This window comes from Arxiozyma heterogenica (genome assembly GCF_036370985.1).
Source record: "Arxiozyma heterogenica strain weizmannii chromosome Unknown scaffold_13, whole genome shotgun sequence".
Taxonomy (NCBI): Eukaryota; Fungi; Ascomycota; class Saccharomycetes; order Saccharomycetales; family Saccharomycetaceae; genus Arxiozyma; species Arxiozyma heterogenica.
The window spans coordinates 51,226-64,160 of NW_027042666.1; the positions used below are offsets into that span (position 1 = coordinate 51,226).

At 33.2% G+C, this 12,935-nt stretch overlaps 5 protein-coding genes across 5 annotated transcripts; 4 read left to right on the top strand and 1 right to left on the bottom strand.

Annotated features, from left to right (window-relative positions):
- Nucleotides 1–720: 720 nt before the first annotated feature.
- On the top strand, nucleotides 721–2,043 carry ERG9 (bifunctional farnesyl-diphosphate farnesyltransferase/squalene synthase; the record flags this gene model as incomplete). The annotated part of the gene is made up of 1 exon (XM_064857336.1): nucleotides 721–2,043. One exon carries the CDS (start codon nucleotides 721–723, stop codon nucleotides 2,041–2,043), a length of 1,323 nt encoding a protein of 440 aa, XP_064715642.1.
- A 1,439-nt stretch (nucleotides 2,044–3,482) lies between these two features.
- ALO1 (D-arabinono-1,4-lactone oxidase) lies at nucleotides 3,483–5,066 on the top strand (the record flags this gene model as incomplete). The annotated part of the gene is made up of 1 exon (XM_064857337.1): nucleotides 3,483–5,066. The coding sequence occupies one exon, from the start codon at nucleotides 3,483–3,485 to the stop codon at nucleotides 5,064–5,066; it is 1,584 nt and encodes a 527-aa protein (XP_064715643.1).
- Nucleotides 5,067–5,908: 842 nt separating this feature from the next.
- On the top strand, nucleotides 5,909–6,919 carry AIM33 (cytochrome-b5 reductase; the record flags this gene model as incomplete). Its single annotated transcript, XM_064857338.1, has 1 exon — nucleotides 5,909–6,919. One exon carries the CDS (start codon nucleotides 5,909–5,911, stop codon nucleotides 6,917–6,919), a length of 1,011 nt encoding a protein of 336 aa, XP_064715644.1.
- A 221-nt stretch (nucleotides 6,920–7,140) lies between these two features.
- On the bottom strand, nucleotides 7,141–9,339 carry UFO1 (SCF ubiquitin ligase complex subunit UFO1; the record flags this gene model as incomplete). The annotated part of the gene is made up of 1 exon (XM_064857339.1): nucleotides 7,141–9,339. One exon carries the CDS (start codon nucleotides 9,337–9,339, stop codon nucleotides 7,141–7,143), a length of 2,199 nt encoding a protein of 732 aa, XP_064715645.1.
- A 1,509-nt stretch (nucleotides 9,340–10,848) lies between these two features.
- Nucleotides 10,849–12,273, top strand: ERG13 (hydroxymethylglutaryl-CoA synthase; the record flags this gene model as incomplete). Its single annotated transcript, XM_064857340.1, has 1 exon — nucleotides 10,849–12,273. The coding sequence occupies one exon, from the start codon at nucleotides 10,849–10,851 to the stop codon at nucleotides 12,271–12,273; it is 1,425 nt and encodes a 474-aa protein (XP_064715646.1).
- Between the last annotated feature and the right edge of the window lie 662 nt (nucleotides 12,274–12,935).

Consider the following 12,935-nt stretch of genomic DNA (forward strand, 5'->3'; position numbering starts at 1 on the left):
ATACATATATATATATTGCATGCTCGTATATTATATTATACATTGCTACGACTGCACTTCATAATCCTCTTCTGTGTACGTTGCTCGAGAAGAGGAGAGAGAAGATAGGGAACGGCAGGTACTGCGCCAGAAAACTGTTATCTCAACGTCACTCTGCAAGGACATCTATTTTTTAGCCTCCGTTCTTCGTTCTGCGTTTCCAGGGATGGAGAGGAGAGAAGGTAACTTTAAACGGGCGCCTTTCTAACAAGACAGAAATTAAACGACAGCTTCCTTCTGGCAGACTGACAGAGCCAGGCAGAGTCGGTCGAGCTAGGCAGGGGGACTGGAAAAAAAAACTGTAGATTTTCCTTTTTCTTTCTTCTTTTGGCCGTGGAACAAGAACAAGGAGAGTAAACAATAATTCCTGGATTTAGATATTCTACTATATGACACCATAACAATATATATAAAAATAGGATGGAGAAATTATACACGTTAAAACAACTGCTTTAATTCCTACAATAACTTATTAAAAGGGCGCTTGTTTTACACACAATTGATCCTTTCCTTTGATTTCTTCTTTCTTCAGTCATAAGCCATACATTTGATATTTGTATATATAAATATATACATATATGTGCTCCTTAATTCGAGCCGAAAAGAAAACAGAATAAGCATTTTTTTAAACCATCTTTCAATTTAATATCCTGGGATAGACCTTTTTCTACGAATCTTACAATGAGTAAATATTTAGAACTATTTTTACATCCACAAGAATTGGCTTCTGTGATCCAATTAAAATTTGTCAGAAAACCATTGTTTAGTATCAACGACACTATAGCTACACCTGAATTGAAAGAATGTTATAAATTGTTAACTCTAACTTCTAGATCCTTTGCCGTGGTCATCATGGAATTACATCCAGAATTAAGAAACGCTATTATGCTATTCTACCTTATTTTACGTGCTTTAGATACTGTGGAAGATGACATGACCATTGACAATAAGATCAAAATTCCTTTGTTACGTAGCTTCCATGAAAAATTGTTATTGGAGGATTGGTCCTTTGATGGTAATTCTCCAAATGAGAAGGATAGAGACGTTCTAGTCAAATTTCCTTCCATTTTAAAAGAATATCACAAGTTGAAGACTGAGTACCAATCAGTTATAAGTGAAATCACTGAAAAAATGGGAAATGGTATGGCCGACTACATTGAAGATGAACAATTCCAGAAGGATGGGATTCAAACAGTCAAGGATTATGACCTTTATTGTCACTATGTGGCTGGATTAGTCGGCGACGGTTTAACACAGTTGATTGTCCTTGCCAAATTCGGGTCCCCTCAATTGTTAGAAGGCTCTCAACTATTTGAAAGCATGGGTCTTTTCTTGCAAAAGACTAACATCATTAGAGACTATTTTGAAGATTTACAAGATAGTAGACATTTTTGGCCAAAAGAAATTTGGTCTCAATATGGTGAAACTTTGGATTATTTCACCAGAGACTCTGTAGCCGGCGTCCACTGTATCAACCATTTGGTCTTGAACGCCATGGAACACATCGAAGATGTCATGACTTATCTAAGTTCAATCTCTGAACAATCTTCTTTCCAATTCTGTGCTATTCCACAGGTTATGGCAATTGCCACTTTAGCAAAAGTTATGAATAATCCAAACGTCTTGAAGGAAAATGTAAAGATTAGAAAGTCAACTACATGCTCTTTGATCCTTAAATCAAGAACATTTAAAGGTTGTGTAGAAATCTTCCAATATTATCTAAGAGACATGAGACACAGATTACCAGTAGGCGATCCAAATTATTTGAAATTTAATTTACGTTGTGGTAAAATCGATCAATTTTTTGAGGAAATGTATCAAGAGAACTTGCCTGTTGGTATTGAACCACGGAAAACTCCAATATATCTGAAGGTTCAAGAAAGATCCAAGTGGGATCAAAAAATTGAAACTACTGTATTGAAACAAGAAAGGTTCGTTATGCAAAGAATTGCATTCAGTGGTATTGTTTTGGTATTGTCAATAATCTTATACGTTTCTATGTGAAGATAAAAGAAAAGAAAAAAGAAAAAAAGAATCAATCACAAATATATATATATATATATATATGTATTTACAATTATTTATAACTATAGAGTGATACTTTTAAGTAGTTTATTTATACGTATAGTTATGCAATTATGATGAATGCAGATATAAAGAATGAGTATATGTCTACTACAGTAAAATGATTTCTTCTTTTTAACAGAAATGCATGCCATTGTTGGGATACTTTTTTTTTTAATTAAATCTAGGTACTTCTATGAGTTTTCAATATTCTTAGGTTTATTATCACCAAAAGCGTTCTTTTTATTAGATCTTGTAAGTTTGTAATATATATATATATATATTTCATTTGGTTATTATAATCATTTATAAGAAGGTATCACAAATAACAAATTAAAATGTAGATTTAATTTATATAAATACACACATATCAATAATAAAATAGTTAATTTTTTTTGATTTAATGGCCTCTTAATCTCCCAATGATGTTATTATTTGTCTTTCCTAATATATTCTATGAGAAAACTGCATCAGCTTTGAATGCAGTTCTATACATTAAAAAAGCCTTATTTGGGAACACATCAAGTCTATTCGCTTTCCGTCTGTTTTGCTTTAAATGTATCTATATACCCAAGATTCTTTGTAATGTAAGCAATAATCTTTTAAGTGTACAATCTATCTGGTTTATCCAAAGTTTGAGAAAACCGGTGATCTTGATCATCTAACAACTGGATACAACGATAAGAATCAATACAAACACGACCTTAAGACACAATAGAGAAAATATATCTACATGCATGAGAAATAGTACGCTATCTTTGAAATTACTAAATGGAGTCTGAAATCTACAATATAAATAGTCACTATTCAAACTTGTATATCTTTTCAGTGCATAATCATACAATGGTGAAGTTTAATCCTTAATCATAATCAGTTAAAAAAAAGGTATACTATCTCTTTTCTATCATAAAAACTAACGGACTTTCTTCTCTTTTGGCAAATCCATTGATGGCTTTCCTTAGTGGCATCCGTGTTTTCTGAATCATTGTGGACGAACAAATCGAAGAGAAACAACAGAAACAATAGGGAAATTTGATCTGACATTATGCAGGTTTCTTGCCCCTTACATTTTGGTCAAGCAAGACAATGCAATTTAGCCTGGGATTAATAGTGAATATTAAGATTCTTTTACCTCACTATACATTACATTAGTATATATATATATATATATATGTATAAATAAGGAAGGGCATTCAAATGTGTATATGTGTTTGCTAATGTAGTGACTATTTTCTTAAAAGGTAATCATCCTTTTTTTTGCATTCTATGTTTTCGTAATAACATGTTCACATCATTTAGTCCACTACTCACTAACACTATCAGAAGCTCACAAGAAAATTCAACAAATTTATTAAGTAAGGAGGTTCATTGAGCAAAAAATGGCACTTTCTAACTTCTCTCTTCTAGGTAACAAGAATTACAAGTTCCGAAATTGGGCAGGGATTTATTCTACTAATCCACAACTTTATTTCGAACCAGATACAATTGATCAAGTCATTGAAATTGTCAAAAATGCGAATGAAAAGGGACAAAAGATCACTATTGTGGGTGCAGGACACACTCCAAACAACATCTGTATCACTAGGAATTGGATGGTTAGTTTAACTAAATTGAATCATGTCGGTATGCTATGTTCAAATCATGCCAGTTATGCAGACGTTACTGTGGAGGCAGGGATTACAAGTCATGATTTGAACGAATATTTGACAAAGCATGGTTATTCTCTACAAAATTTACCCTCAATTAATACACCAACTATGGCAGGTATGATCTCTACAGGATCTCATGGTTCTTCTGCATACCATGGTCTTGTCTCCTCCCAGATTGTTGATATCACTTTAGTTAACGGACAAGGGGAACTAGTTTTTGTTGATTCAGAGACTCAACCAGAGTTGTTCAGGGCTATGTTACTATCTTTGGGTCAAATTGGCATTATCGTTAAAATGACTATAAGAGTGGTTCCTAATTTCAATTTGAGAGTGACCCTGGAGATTTTTGAATTTGATAAAATTATTGACATGTGGGACAAGATCTGGTTGACAACAGAATATATCAAAATTTGGTGGTACCCATATAATAGAAAATGCATAGTTTGGAAAGGTGAAAGAACTAATGATTCCGTTCCCAAAGATAGTAGTAACAACCTTAAAGAAAAACAATTTTTGTCTAATAAATTCAATAGATTTTTATATCAATTTTTGCTTTGGTGTTCTACTCAAATTTGTGGTCGTTTGACTCCATTTGTTGAAAAGTGGATATTCAATAGACAGTATAGGAACGTTATTGAACCAGCTGTTATTACTTCCTTAGATGGATTCACTTTAGATTGTTTATATTCTCAATTTGTTGATGAATGGGGTTGCCCATTGGTTAATGGTCCTGAAGTGTTACGTAAATTGGAAAACATCGTCGACGAAGGTGCTAAAACAAATAAATTCTACATACATTGCCCAGTAGAGATTCGTTGTTCAAATACGACTGTACCACCTGACTTATCTGTTAATGATTCAGAAAAAAATTATTTGTTGAAGGGTGCAATCTATGGTAACAATCTACATCCATTGTTGGATAATACAAATAATTTAGGTCAATATGTGGCAATTGATCAAGTAACAAATGACCAATTAACTTTGTTTATTAATGCTACAATGTATAGACCATTTGGTTTTAATTCAAAGACTTACGATTGGTTTACCCAATTTGAACAAGTTATGATAGAAGCAGATGGTAAGCCACATTGGGCCAAGAATTTTATTGGGGCCACTGAATTGATCACTGGCCCATCAGCAAGTAAAACTGTTAAATATAAAGACTATCAATGTCGTGGTTTAGGAAAATTTATTAAGGAAAAATTTCAAGATAATTTAATTGAATTCCAAAGGATTAAATCTATACAAGATCCAAATGGTATTTTTGAAACTAACAAAGATTGGTTACTTCGTAATGGTATTGCTGTGGAGTGAACAAAAGATATTTTCTTTTTTTTTTTATTTTTTTTTTATATATTAATTCTGTTATTCCTATGTTTTCTTACATTTCCTAGTTGACTCCAGTGGATAATTATGTTCTTTTTCTTCTATATTTTGTTTTCTACTTATTCCATATTTCTTCAATTGAATGTTGTCCCATTAGTAACCTAATGAATTTATTTATGTGATATTCTAGTTTTGTGCAGTATTTTATTACTTTCTTATATATATGTGTGTATGTACGTATGTATATATACTTTCTCTGTACATATAAATTATCAAAACTGTTGATTATATTCAATTAAATATATCTGTAAAGTTTGATATTATTTTATAGATGTTACTGTGTAGTATTACATCAGAAAGATGTCTATTGTATCGATGTGTTTTTCTCACAAAGAAATCTTCTTCTCTACATTGTATTAAGTAAGTCTACGAATGTTTATCAGTACGGTATATATAGAATAACTCATACTGCATTAACCCAACGAGTCTCATTCTTGAACCAATTTATTTCATTTTTCACGATCCCATTTGACAAGGACCTTCACTTTCGGAGTATTTCCCTCCGCAATTTTACAGGAAAGCTTTTTTTCTTTTTGTTTAGCAGAAGGGGGGAGGAAATTGATTAAAGTATTTGCATATTAGCAGTATATATTTTTGTGTTTTTACTTACACACCTAAGGAATAATAAATAATTGATAGAAAAGATTTATTTATCAGTGAAAATAAGCAATTCACTACTAAGACATTAGCAATAACTTTTTAGGAATACTCATGTATATAATTTATTTTGGTTTTTAAAGCTGGATTGATATTATCATATAACATAGATTATGCATTTGCTTAATGGAATAATGTTTAATTATAGAATCAATTGGTCCTTTTTGCTAACTTTGCTCAGCTGTTCTCTGGTAACTATATTCATATATAGATATGTGACTGGAGAGGTTTTAGTTCCTTATAAATTACGAATATTTTTTAGTAAAAATAGTAATCGTGTCAGAAGTGCTAATAGTAGAATTTCTACGAATAGAAGTAACAATGCTAGTAATTATCATCTTATCAGTCCTTCACTTCATCCCAACAAATGGACAAAACTAATGTTTCTTTCCAAAATGACCTTGGCTCCAAACACATCATTGTATAAATTCAAACTGAAACATAGAAATGAAAAACTAAATATTCCGACAAGTCATTATGTTGCAGTTAGAGTCATATTAAATGGTAAAGAGGAGATTAGAAACTATACCCCAATACATACAAATGAAAATGTTGGTTGTTTGGACCTCATAGTTAAAACATATACACTTGGTAATGTCTCCAAATATTTCACCACTTTGAAACCTGGAGATTATTTGGAGTTTAAGGGACCTATGGGTGAGTTTGTATATGAAGATGTTCAAACTACACAACTAGGATTAATTGCAGGTGGATCAGGTATCACACCTATTTTGGAAGTATTGAATGAATACATGTCTAATCCTGACAAACTGGAGAAAGTTTGTTTAATTTATGCTAATGAGACTGTTCACGATATTTTATTAAAAGAAGAATTAGATTCAATGATGTCAAAATATCCCCAATTCCATGTGTACTATGTATTACATTATCCACCTTCAAAACATGATATGACTTTATGTGATGAAGAAACCTGGTCTGGTGGTATTGGTTATATTACCAAAAGAGATATGGAGCAATATTTACCTGAGTATGCTGACGATCATCGTTTATTGATCTGTGGGCCTCCAGAAATGACAAATATGGTGTTAAATTATGCAAGAAGTCTTGGTTGGAATAGTGGCTTTCAAAAATCTAAAGGTGATCAAAAAGTGTTTGTATTTTAACGGATATATCTTCCTCTTTTTTTGAGTTTTTTTTTTCATATGATGATTAGCATGTACTTGACTGTAATACTGTTTGTGTATTCCTTATATGTTGTAAAGTATATAACAAATCTTTTTTTTTGTTGGTATATATTTTTGTATATAAATAATAATATATTAATGACTATTATATATATATATATAGATATCTATGGTTGTCTATGTTGTTTTATGCTCTTATACTATTGCATTTCACTTAACGATAGTGCGATGGCTAATGCTAAATCTTCATCTTCTGTTGATGATGTGGCTATTCCTGCAGGGGGGAGATTTTCGGATATATCCAATCGTCTAAACGATTCAGATACTAAATTCCCTATGTTTGGCGATAATGTTTGGGTATCTGATATATTATGTGAATTTTCAACACTTGCTGGAATAGCCAATCTTTGTTCATATTCTTGTCTTGATAATTCAAGTACTCTTTGTAATTCTTCATCCTCAGCCAGTCGAGCATGGTTTGATGCAGTAGAACCTTGTTGTTGTTGTTGCAATCTTTCAGATTGCTCTATTGCTCGTAGTAACTGACTCTCTTCATCATTGTTATCATTATTACCTGAATGGATATGTGATCTTGATAATTCTTGTTGAGATTCCAGAAGAGCAATTCTTAAATTTATATCTTCTTCGTCTTCTTCGTCTTCATACAAATTCCTATTAATATGGATATAATTATTGCTTGAGTATATGTCACCACCGTATTCGTTTAGTAGTCTCTCATTTTCATTGATTCTTCTTTGAATTAATTCTTCTTCTTCATCAAATAATTTTTTAGCTACATTCAAATTAATATTCCATTTATTGTTAACTTGATTGTGACCTCTTAAAGGTTTTGTATTGTGACGCATTGATCCATCAGAGTTTAGATATTTATTGTTATGGCGTTTAAATTTATGATTTGGATTAAATTGATAAACGTTCAAATTATTACCGGTGGCAGTTACTATTTTATTATCATAGATCCTAATAAACTGGGTCAATTTATCTACTTTTGGTACAGTTTTCAAAAGGTCCCCAGTAGTGGGGTCAATAATCTTTAAGTTATCTTCTAATGTTACGACCAATACGGAATTGTTGATTTGACATGCAGTTATAATTTCGTTAAAGATCAATCTTTTATGTAATCTTAGTTTCTTAGAGTCTGTTTCTAAAGATTCCCTACAATTTAATATAAGTATATCGTTGGAATCCAGTACAATAGCCATATAACAGCCATCTTCACCAACGATGGATAAATTCTGCTCTCTCATGGTTGTCATATCATCGATGTAGACATCTTTGATTCTTTCATCTTGCTTAGAGGACAATTCAAAACTCTTAAGGTGGCCTAGATCCTTTTTGGGATCAACTGAGATAACCCATACGTTTGTGAGTGTGACAAATATGAGATTCATGGACCCGTAATCTATTCTAAAGAAGAGGATTTCGTTTATAGTCAAGCTATGTGGTAATCTACAGTCGTTAATCAAATTGATCTCGTGTATGATTTCACCTCTGTTTAAAACCACAAAACAATTTAATTTAGAATCGACACAGATGGTGTAGTTGGTATTTTTCTCCCTGTTGAAGGTGTAGAGTTTAACGATGGTATAGGAAGACAACTGTAGTCGCTTTAACAGGTTTGTGTCCTCCCACCAACAAACCTCGCCTAACTCGGTACCAGACACGCAAACGGTCTTTTTTGTCTCGAAGATATCCGGCATGATATTTATGGAGGTGACACAAGAACTCTGGGTATGCAAAGAATTGAATTCGATAACGGGTTGCAGAAAAGATTTGTTTGTCAAAAGCTTTGCAAAGATCCTGCCATCGAATCTGCCAAACACAGCTGCATGAAGATTAAAATCCATTGTAGAACAACCTTGCGGAGTGGTGCAGGGGATATAAGTGAACTTAGTTCTTCTTCTTGTACTGATGGTGGAGCCTCTTGCAGTATTATTATTGTTGTTATTGTTGTTGTTGTCATACCCACCACTGAAGGGGTTAGAATTGTTTAGTTGGACTATGGTGATTATTCCTTCATGGTAAAGATAACAACGAGGATATTTGAAAATGATTCTTTCTATTTGAGTTGGGATACTTCGGTATGGGTTGATGGTATATTTATTTTTGATGACTTTATTGTGTTTCCAATCATTCAGGATTCTTTTCCTTTCGTAAAACTCTTCAATGAAGCTGTCTTGACGAGATAAGGACGGGAATTTCAGAGTCAAAAATTTCTGATAGATAAGTTTTTTCCAAAATTCTTGATCATGTAAAAGTGTATTAAAAAACTTGTTTAGAGATTGTAAAATAATTATATCAGATTCTTCTAAAAATGAACAAATATTTATTAATATTTCTAGTGGTAACTCTTGTAAAGATGTAATAACCTTCATCATCGAAAGTTAGACTTTATTAGTGACGTTTATTAATTGATCCTGATTTAGTTTGTTTTTTTTTTTTTTTTTTTTTTCTTTTTATTCTTTAATTATTCTCTTTCTTTTATTTTGTGTTTTATGTCCTGGAGAAACTGAATATACGTTTATTTTTTTTTCTTTATTTATTCATCTTGATTTTTCTATTTTTAATCCTTTTAGCTCATCTCAAAAGCTTTGCTCTTTTTTGTTATGTTATTTTTTTTTTCATTTTCATTTTCTACTTTTACAGGTCACATGCCAGATTTCATTCTTGGCAGAAAAACGAAAGAAAGAAAGAAAAAAAAGAAAGAAACCACACCCATACACACACAAAACCCACACCTCCAACCTTTTGAGGAAGAAAGGCATCGCCGCTCACTGGTTGCACACCCAGACACCCAGCCAACGATTTGGCCTCAAGCAATTTTTTTTTGTTCCCTCACGCAGATTCGATTCCTTTGGTTTCCTTTTTTTTCCTTTGGTTGGGTCCGCGTTAAGCAAAACATTTTTATGTGTCTCGTTTAGAACGAAAATTCTGTCAACAACGTTTTTTCTAATTCTTTTTTTTTTATAACGGAAGAAGGAATCATCGGATCTTTTTTTTTTTAACTCTACTTTGAGAGAAAAGAAAGAGAGAGAGAGAACAACAATAGCAATACATTGCCCAGAGTTTTTCTTGTTCTATCTTTCGGAGACTGCGGAATTAGCACGGTGTTTTATCTCTGCTGTCAAATTCTCTCATTTTTTCTTCTCTTCCTTTCTCTCTTCCCTTCTTTTCTGTGTTTGTTGGTGTGGGGGGGGAGTGCACATGCGAAACAGCAAACACAAACGGTGGAAACAGTCAAGATTCCAGCAGATACTGGAGAGAGTGTGTTGTCTGAAAGGAATTGTCGCACTAATGGTAATTCCCTCGACAATTCTCACCAGTTAGCTATCCTTCGAATATACAGACTACTACTACTACTACTATTATTATTATTATTATTATTATTATTATTATTATCAGTATTAGTTTTGATGGATGAGACCCTCTTCACTAAGCTTGTCGCTTTTTCGGTAGATCAAGATTATAATCGATAAAAAATAAATCGTTTCTTTTTTTTCTTCCTTTTCTTCCTTTTCTATTTGATTTTATTATTGTTATTTTTTTGTTTTTGTTTTTTATTCTTTTTTTTTTTTTTTTTTACTTTTATTTTATTTCAGCAATGGCATAATGTTGGAGTCAAGTAATATCAACTTGTGATTATTAGAAATTACCACTCTTTTCTTATATATAAACGGTTGCAACTTTTATATAGTTTCTTACCAAGTGACATTTTCAGTGTATCTTTGCCAGATTGTCTCGTGTATACTCTTGGTCTGCAATTTCCCCTTTTTTTATATAATTGGGTAACCAATAGTAAGTTATCCAATATCCAACACATAAACATTATTCCCTTACTTTCATATACATATTTATACACATATATATAAACAAAAACAAAAAACAAAATGACTAAGAGACAACGTTTAGAAAATGGTAATGAAGAAGTATCTTCCACTTTGAACTACAACATCGAACCAGCAAGAAACGTCGGTATCAAAGGTTTGCAGGTCTACATCCCACAACAGTACGTCTCACAAGAATCCTTGGAGACCCACGACGGTGTCTCGAAGGGCAAATATACCATTGGATTGGGTCAAACAAATATGGTCTTCGTTAATGATAGAGAAGACATATATTCCATGGCTTTAACTGTCGTCAGCAATTTGATCAAGAAATACAACATAGACAAGAACCAGATCGGTAGATTGGAGGTCGGCACTGAGACTCTGTTGGACAAGTCTAAGTCTATCAAGTCTGTGCTAATGCAACTGTTCTCTGAGACCGACGGTGACATCGAGGGTATCGACACAATCAACGCTTGTTACGGTGGTACCAGTGCCTTGTTCAACACCGTCAATTGGATCAAGTCTGATAACTGGGACGGTAGAGACGCCATTGTGGTCTGTGGTGACATCGCCATCTATGAAAAGGGTCCAGCCAGACCAACTGGGGGTGCCGGTATGGTTGCTCTTTGGGTCGGTCCAAATGCTCCCTTGGTTATGAACACAGTGAGAGCCTCTTACATGGAACACGTATACGACTTCTTTAAGCCAGATTTGACCTCTGAGTACCCAGTGGTTCAAGGTCATTACTCCTTGCAATGCTACATCAAGGCCTTGGATAAAGCCTACAACAATTACAAAAATAAACTGAATAAAATCTCTGGTGCCAGCGAATCCTCCTTGAAAGTCACTGATCTATTTGATTACAACGTTTTCCATGTGCCAACCTGTAAGTTGGTGAATAAGTCCTTTGCTAGATTATTATACAACGACTGGTTGCAAGATCCAAGCCTATACCCAGACGTTGACAAGTCCTTATTAGAATTGACATACGAGGAGTCCTTGACTGATAAGAGAATCGAGAAAACATTCATGCCAATTGCTAAGGAACTATTCAGTAAACGTGTCAGACCAAGTTTGGAATTACCAACTAATACAGGTAACATGTATACCGGTTCTGTCTTTGCTGCGTTAGCATCTCTTTTACATTTCACTAGTATAAAACAAGATATATTTGAAAAAGATACTTTGATTGGTAAGACCATTGGTATGTTTTCATACGGTTCAGGTATGGCAGCTTCATTGTATTCGTTCACTGTCCGTGAAGATTTGACCACTATTGTAGACAAGTTAGATTTGAACACTTGGTTTGGAAATAGAGTACGTTTGACCCCAGAGGAATATGAGTCTCAATTGAAACAAAGAGAAGCTATTCACTTAAAGAAGGACTATAAACCAGTTGGTACTATCGAATATATCCGTTCAGGCTCCTACTATTTGACCGATATCGATTCGATGTATCGTAGAAGTTACGCTATCAAAGAATAAATAATACCGATCACGATCAGATATATTAAGGTACATATATTTATGAAATATATATATATATGTGTGTGTGTGTGCATGTATAGCTATAAAAAATTCTTTAAAATCATCAACACATACATAGTTTTAAAAACCAATTATCCTTTCGTCTGTTATTTTGTTCAGTAGTCTATCAATGTGGAGAAGCAGCAAAAAGTTGTTTCGTATTTCATTTTTCTACTTATCAAACTCTTGATAGGTCATCCGGTAGAACGTCCATCAATTTTGTCCTTCTTTTCGTTACACCATTCTAGGGTTTGTTGTAATTTTCCACTTCATCTTCTCCGAAATTACTCACCAAACTCCCCTTGCTACCACCCTCCCACCAATTATTCTTCAGCCTCCTTTCCAAGATAAGAAAAAAAAAAAAATAAAAAAAAAAAGTCCGCCTAACTGCCGTTGTTTCCTCCTATTGTCTCTTTTTTATTTTCATTTTTATTTTTACCTGTTTCTTTCCTCCCCTCGCCTCCCCTTCTTTTGGTGTCAAACAAATCAAACAAAAGCAAAAAGATTGAAATATGTCGTACATTTTTTGCTACGTTTTTGTTTTCTTGTTTGTTTTTCTCGCTCGGACAAACTTCAATTTGATTGGTAAGCCAAGGGGATGTGCGGACATCTGTACATCA